This window comes from Mus caroli, chromosome 8 (assembly GCF_900094665.2).
Source record: "Mus caroli chromosome 8, CAROLI_EIJ_v1.1, whole genome shotgun sequence".
NCBI classification, from domain to species: domain Eukaryota; kingdom Metazoa; phylum Chordata; class Mammalia; order Rodentia; family Muridae; genus Mus; species Mus caroli.
Window position 1 is genome coordinate 85465755 of NC_034577.1, and position 7853 is coordinate 85473607.

At 41.0% G+C, this 7853-nt stretch overlaps 1 protein-coding gene across 1 annotated transcript in view; it reads right to left on the reverse strand.

Moving 5' to 3' along the window:
• Positions 1-7853, reverse strand: part of Amfr (autocrine motility factor receptor) — a 41261-nt gene that overhangs the window by 12622 nt on the left and 20786 nt on the right. Inside the window, exons 5-8 of the mRNA XM_021169645.2 lie at positions 2835-2875; positions 2486-2618; positions 670-803; positions 177-287 (exon numbers count right to left, since the gene is read on the reverse strand). Of these exons, the coding sequence (XP_021025304.1) occupies positions 177-287; positions 670-803; positions 2486-2618; positions 2835-2875 (419 nt within the window). The remainder of the gene's footprint in view (positions 1-176; positions 288-669; positions 804-2485; positions 2619-2834; positions 2876-7853) is intronic.

Sequence of the window (7853 nt, forward strand, 5' to 3'; positions counted from 1 at the left end):
AAAAAAAAAAAAAAAAGGCTCACAGGTTAAAAAAAAATGCTAGTCACAGGCTTCCAAGCAACATCACCAACAAGGCCAGGTTGAGGTAACATTCCTGCTCTCGTGCTGGGAATATGTTCAAAGCCACCGAAAAAGGACAGAAACCCATTCCCAAACACCCTGCACACAGCTCCTACTTGTGAAAAAGATGTCCACAGGGAAGTTTCCTTGCAGCCTGCATGGAGTCCCAGCAGATTGCACAGTCATCATTATTGACAGCTAGTTCCTCTGGAGTTGCAACAGCAAACCTGTAGAACACATAGCAGGCCCAGGAGGAACTCATCAATTTCACACACCGCCAAATGACACCACTACAATCAGACCCCCAGAGATCCAAACTGTCCCTAAGAAGTAAAAAGGAGTACCCACTAATGCTGCCCTTGCTGGTGTGGGTTAGCCCACAAGTGAGAGTGTCTTCAGTGAGAGAGCCATGTCCATAAACAGACATGTGTAAGTCGTGATCAAGACACACCTTCACAAAACAAAGATGTCAGAAGACCCCAGGAGCTTCCAATCAGTAGCAACAACAGACATTGACTAAAAATAAGAACCCTGAATCTTCTGGAACCCTCCCCACATTCCAGGAAGGAAGTTCTATGTCATCTCTAAAAGAAAGTCATACTTTCTTACCTGGCTTCCATGTTTCCTACCACTCGCAAATAATTCTTGTGTCGACGGATTCGACGCTGTACCTCATGGAACAGATAACGAAGTTGCATAAAGATGACCAAGCTAGCCATAGATAACCAGATGTTGCCAAATAACTAAAAAAAAAGAGAGAGGGAAGTAAATTATACAATAAAAACAAATGTGAAGGGCTAAGGACACAGCTCAACACTGAGTAAAGGACAAAGATGCTGAGTTAGAATCTCTAGCACTCATATAAAAGCCAGGCCTGAGCCAGGCAGTTAATCCTGGAAGATCTGTGTGTATTCCAGGCCAGCCTAGTCTACGGACAGAGTTCCAGGACAGCCAAGGCTACAAAAAAATCCAAAACTAAACAGAATGCCAGGTGTGGCCATGCACATATGTAACCCCAGAGCTAGAAGGATGAAGCCGGAAGGATCTGAAATTCACTGAGCAGTGCAATGCGTCAGTGAGCTCTAGACTCAGTGAGGAAAACCTGTTTCAAAAACAGGGTGGAGAGCAACAGGGGAGAGCACCTCCCATCAACCACTGGGCCCACCCAAGGACCCACACACACACCTGTGTGCAGGTGAGCACGCGCACACACACACACACACACACAACTTGCTCACATAAAGGAACATGTACAGAGGCTCTTTAAGGTCGGTGAAAGGGAAACAGAACAATCTCTCAGTATGTTATATAAATGCATGTATTTATCCGATGGCCCTAGACAGTACACATGGCTCTTCCGCCTAGGCATCCTCTCACTGTCACAACCTCTCCTGAGTAATCAACCCGAAATTTAAAAGCTTAATGTAAAAAGATGTCCAATCATGCAAACTTACATATTCATATATATATATATATATATATATATATATATATATACATATACATACACATTAAGTTGTATAGACTCTAGATCTGTTTTAAGAGTGTAGTGTTTATCTGCAAGGTTTTTTTTTTATAATAAAACTTATAAAGTTAAAAAAATAAAGCAAAATGCTAAACCATTTTCATCTTCAAAAAGTACACTTATAAATGTGATGTCCCAGTACCTTTTAAATATTACCGTGATGAGTTTATAAATTGCCCATTACTACACTGACTCTTATCGTTATTAGTTAGATTTTTTTTTAAATGCCTACCTGTCAAAGAGACTTAAATTTCCTTCCTATGGTACTGGGGACCAACCCCAGGACATGTTATATTTTATAGGTGAGTGCTCTTCTCTTAGCTACATCCCCAGTCAGTCCTTGGTGTTTGAGACAAGGTCTCAGTATATACCCAGGCTGACCTTGAACTTGATGATTCTCCTGCCTTTTCTTCACAAGTCTTAGAATTATAGGTGGGTAAGACTGAACTGGCTTCACACCAAAATTCCTGACACACCAGTTTAATGAGGTAGATTTTAAGTACAGAGACTTTGTTCTCAATTACAAAGGTAGGAAACCATACCATAAATCCTTAGAAGGTAAAAGCAGCAAGAATTCCTTCCCATTACCACTAAAGAGCATGTGTTGAGTAGGAAAGCCACAGACACTGCAGGGAAGGCCCCTTTCCCATGCTCTAAGGATGCTCTATTGACTGGTCAGCAGTTTAATGGCATCTCCTAGCACAGCACTTACCTCCTGCGCTGGGCACCACCACCTGAAGCAGCCCCACAGCACTGCCTTCCACCTAGATGCCAAAGGAGGAAGGCTGCCCAGTCACCCTCAAGCCTCTTAAAGGGTTCGTCCACGTTACCTTGGGTATTTCGTTGTTTTAATGTACAAGCCAGGGTCGGCCCTGTCAGACCTCTCCCTGGGAGACTCACCAGCATGTGAATGTGGTGCATGAGGTCCAGGGACAGGAGAGTGAGCTCCATGACAAAGTCGGTGTAATACACATAGGTTCCCTTTCCTTCCCATGTCCCTTCATGGTTGAGGTCCCAGAGGTGAATTACATATCTACAATATAGACAGAAAAGAGAACAGCATGTTAACTGACTATTACAAGTAAATTTAACTTAAACCTGTTTAGTTTAGTTTAGTCACACTGTTATATATTTTCCTTTAACTTAAACATTGTATAGTTCAATTACACTGTTATATGTTTAAAACTATTACATCTCAAAGCCAACTGAACAAGCAACTGTCAGTCACCTCTCCAATATTTCTACTCACCTTAAAATCACATGAGCTGTTCTCACAGTCACAAGAAGAGACTGCAAAAGAGAAATACTTCTTAGTCTAATTAAAAAGCAGATTTCTAAAAAACAAACAAGATGAAAAGTAAATTGGTCAAGTTTATCACCCCCAGTTTCTGAGGAATATCTTCCTAACCCAGGAGATCAACTTGTGCTGAGCCTTTTCCAGCTGATAGCAATAAAGCAGCCATGCCTGCCCACCTCCTAGGAATGCCCTTTCCAATAATGAGGTCCATCCTACGTGTCAAACACCCACTTCTATCTCACACAAGTCTAAGTCACCATGGTTGATTACCTAAAAGGGGATCTGACTGGGGTGACCCTGTATTGCCAACAACATGTCACCTACAACTGTCACACTGTCACACATGGGCACAGCAGCTCTGCCCTCAGGCTTTTGTATCCTTCATTTACCAGAAACAGAAGAACAAAGGAATCAAACCCCAAAGACGACTCTCATGCTATTTTTTTTTTTTAAACTAGAAACTGATCTTAAGAAACATTTCTTCAAGCCACACATGATCATACACACTAATAATCTCAGGACAGGAGGCTCAGGAGTTTGAAGCCAATGTATACTGCCTGAGTACTGTCTAAAATGGGGAGGTGAAGTTGCTTGTTTCTTGAAACAAGGTCTTAATATGTAGTCTTAGATGGCCCGCAGCGATGTATGTAGACCATGCTGACTTGAAGCTCAGAGATCTCCCTGGATTCTGGGATTCTAAGTATACAGATGCACCACACCCAGCCATTCAACCTACTTTAAATGTGTTTACTTTTAGGTATATCTTTCTCGAAGTTTGGCGGACTATGAACTGAAAGTTAGATAATCGGGACAAAAAAAAAAGCAAGTAAGAATATAGTTCAAATAATACTTTGTAATAAAATACTTAAGGCAATCTAATTATTACATGTATGTATGTTTTAAATAGGTCTTTTAAAGAGGAAACACATTTACTACATACCTTTACATATACATACTCAATTGGGATTACATTTTCAATAAGTACTTAAATGTTTTCCTAATTTTAAAAATTGTAATACTTATTTTATGTGCTTGATGCACACCACATGCATGCCTGGTGACCTTGACCATCAAGAGGGTGTAGGAGCCTTTGTAACTGGAATTAGGGACAACTGAAGGCTTCCATGTGGGTGGCTGGGAATGAAACCTGAGCTCACTGAACGAACAGTCAGGGCTCTTAACTGTTGAGTCATTTCTCCAGCCCTGGACCCTTTCTAATTTTACATATACTCTGAATTGAATACTACTGGGCAAAATAAATTTTAACCTTGCTTCTAACAAACTCCTAAATATTTATACCTAATTTGTTTTGACAATAAAATCAGTATCTTCAGTATATCTACTACATAGCTCTCTCTTATCCAAAAGAGATGTTGTTTCTTTCCTTTTTTTTTTTTCACACAGGATCTCACTATATAGCCATGGCTATCCTGAAACACACTATATAGACCAGACTGGCCTTGAACTCACAGAGATCAGCCTGTCTCTGCCCCCCAAACACTGGAATTAAAAGCGTATTTTATATACATGTAAGGTGTGTGTGTATATGTATGTGTGTGTATCTTTTTTCCTATATGTCGTAATGCATTACCATATTATATTATAGGTAGCCTGTCCTGGTTTATACCTAGTGTTTCCTTTGCTTCATTAATCTTGTACACTATGATCATTATTAAGCAGATAGAGGTTATCTGGTGATAGTCAGAATTTACTGTCAACTGGATAGAATCTGGAACCACCTAGTAAATGGGCCTCTAAGCATGCTTTCAGGGTTATATGGATTAGATTAAATGAGGCAGAGAGACCCATCCACTCTGTGTGTCCACCATCCCGACTGGGACTCTGGACTGAATAGATAGAGGAGAACTGAGCCACAGCGTGTGTTCACTGCCTTCTGCTTCTTCAGGGCAAATGCAATGTGGAAAAGCCAGCCTCCTGCTCCTGCCACCATGTCTTCCCTGCCAAAACAGACTGTATCCATCAGGAACAATAAACCAAAATAAAGCCTTTCTCCTTTACTTTATCACAGCAACATTAAAGTAACTAGGACACTCAAACACAAGCTCTAGGACACTATCTAGGTAATCAAATAGTTGGCCAGTTAAATAACCAGCAGGTGAGTAAAAGCAATATGGATGCCCTAAACAAATAAATGACTCATGCTTCAGGCAGCCCAGGACCCAGAGTCGCTCTGCTCCTCAGGACAGTGCAGAATGGACAACTTATACTGTGGGGCAAGTGTAGCGGCTGAGTAGGAGAGGGCATGTGACATGGAGTTTAAATGCAGCACCAAACCCCAAAACTTATCAATGATTACCTCCAGAATTTTCCATTTAATAATTTCAGCTATCAGCTTACTGAAGATAACTCAGACTGTGGAGAGTAAAATTAAAAGTATCTAGTATATTTCATCTTTCCAATTAGCAATTATAGGTAAAGGTAATTACAAAGTTGGTCTTTGGCTGAAGGAAAGTTGAATGTAAAGAGCACAGACTGAAGAGATGGCTTGGTAGTTAAGAGAACTTGCTGCTCTAGCAAAGGATCTAGGCTTGGATCTCAGAACCCACGTGGTGGTTCATAGTCCCCTGCAATTCCAGTTTAAGGAGGTCCAATGTCCTCTACTGACCTCTGAAGGAACCAGGGATGTACATGCAACAAATATATACATGCAGGGAAAACACTTGGACACATAAAAAAATAAACTAAATAATTCTAGAAAAATATTTAACATATATAAAAAACTTCGGGTTCTGGGTGACTGAGAGCACTGGCTGCTCTTCCAGGGAATCAGTGTTCAGCTCCCAGCACCCACATGGCAGCTCCCAACTGCACTCCAATTCCAAAAGTCTAACATCCTCTTCCAGCTTCCATAGGCACTGTACACAAATAGCACACATACATAAATATAAGCAAAACACCAACACATACAAAAATAAACCTTTAATTTTTAATTGGGTTTCTACCAGAGAAAAGTGGTATCTTTTGTTGTTGTTGTTTTGTTTTTGAGACAGGGTTTCTCTGTATAGCCCTGGCTGTCCTGGAACTCACATTGTAGACCTGGCTGGCCTTGAACTTAGAAATCCACCTGCCTCTGGCTCCCAAGTGCTGGGACTAAAGGCATGCGCCACCACCGCCCAGCAAAAAGTGGTATCTTCTTTAAGTTTTTAGAAAGCATTTTTTAAAATTATTTATTTAATGTATATGAGTACACTGTAGCTATCTTCAGATACGCCAGAAAAGGGCATCAGATCCCATTATAGATGGTCATGAGCCACCATGTGGTTGCTGGAAATTGAACTCAGGACCTCTGGAAGAGTAGTTAGTGCTCTTATCTGCTGAGCCATCTCTCCAGCCCCATTTTGTTTATTTTTAAATATTCAGGGAGGAGAGCCCACACCCAAGAGTACACAAGAAGCACTCACTAGATTCAGTCAGAGGATATTAAAGACAAAAGAGGAAACCATGAAGGTGGAAAGTGGCATGTGGGGAGGTCCAAGGGGAATCCAGGAAAAGCTGGGATAAACCTGATCAAGATACACTGTATGCACATATGAAACTGTCAAAGAATAAATAAATAAATAAATAAATATTCTCTATATAACAAAGCTCAGGCTGGTGAGATGGCTCAATAGGTAAAGGCACTTGTCAATGAACCTAACACCATGAGCTCAATCCTGGGACTCACAGGATGGAAGTAGAACTGACTCTCACAAGAGTCCTCTGACCTCTACACATACACTGTGGCCCACATATTCCCCTCGTACCCACGAATAACTGGGTCCTGCTGGTCAGGACAAATGGTGCCTAAAGTGGGGCCAAGGTACCTTTTACCTTAGGTGGAGATTATGGAGTTTAACTCCCCCAGAGTTCATCGCGACTAAGAAAAAATAAGCAGTTGAGGAACGCTCTCATGGCTCATGGGAGAAAGCCGTCCTCAGTAATGGGAACTAAACTTTCAAAAGAGGCAGCCTTCATTAAAGGCTTAAAGACATCTCTCAGGAAAAGAGGGTTATGAGTTAAGAAAAAAGATTTGATAAACTTTTTTATTTTTATAGATCAAGCATGCCCCTAGTTTATCATTGATGGGACAGAGATACATTGTAAAAAATGGCGAAAGGTAGGCAGAGATTTAAATGATCAACTAGCTAATGAGGGTCCCGATGCGGTCCCTGCAACCGTATTTTCTTATTGGGGAGTAACTATCAAAAGCTACCACTGTGCCTCCTCTCACTTTTCTGGCAGAGTTCCCAAAAGAAGGAGATAAAAGAATTAAAATTTGAACATGAGAGAGAGAGAATAAGTTTCAGAAAAGCAGTTATCCCCTGTTTGGGACCTTTTAGCAAAAAAGAGGGAAAATGAGAATAAGCTATTTCAGCTCTCCTGGGGACAAAAGGAAATTGAGACGTCCTGCTTCCTCTCTGGCTTCTATGGAGATATACTTAGTTCTGGTTAGGATATCTGGGTCCCTTTGAGACATCAAGTTTTATTCCCTCTCTGTCTATTGTCTGTCCTTGGTGCACCATTTGTCCATATGTTTTGTTGTTTCAATGATTGTTGTTCTGTGTTTCATGTGGGAAAAAAATGGGTAAAACTTTATCTGTTGGCTGTCCATCCTTTGATTTAGTTTAACTTGTTTAAAAGGCAGTCTCAATTTGCACAGCAGAAACTGATAAGTTATACTGCACTGTGGGTAGGAGTCAAGTACAGCTGGAAAAGCCCTGCTAGAGGCTGATTATCTACACAGGAGCTCTTAAAGGGGCAGACAGCCTTTTGCTTGTAATAGAAAGTTAGCTTAAAATTGGGAATTCAGGGTTGGAGTCATTCTAAACAACATACAGCATGAACGAACCCAGGAAAACAGGTCTTTAAAGATACTTCAAAATAGGGACAATCTTTGGGCCAGGACTCTGGCAGAGTGCTCAGATTGAGAAATGTTTGCATTTGGGTTGAGGCTGAGCTCTGAGGGGAGCA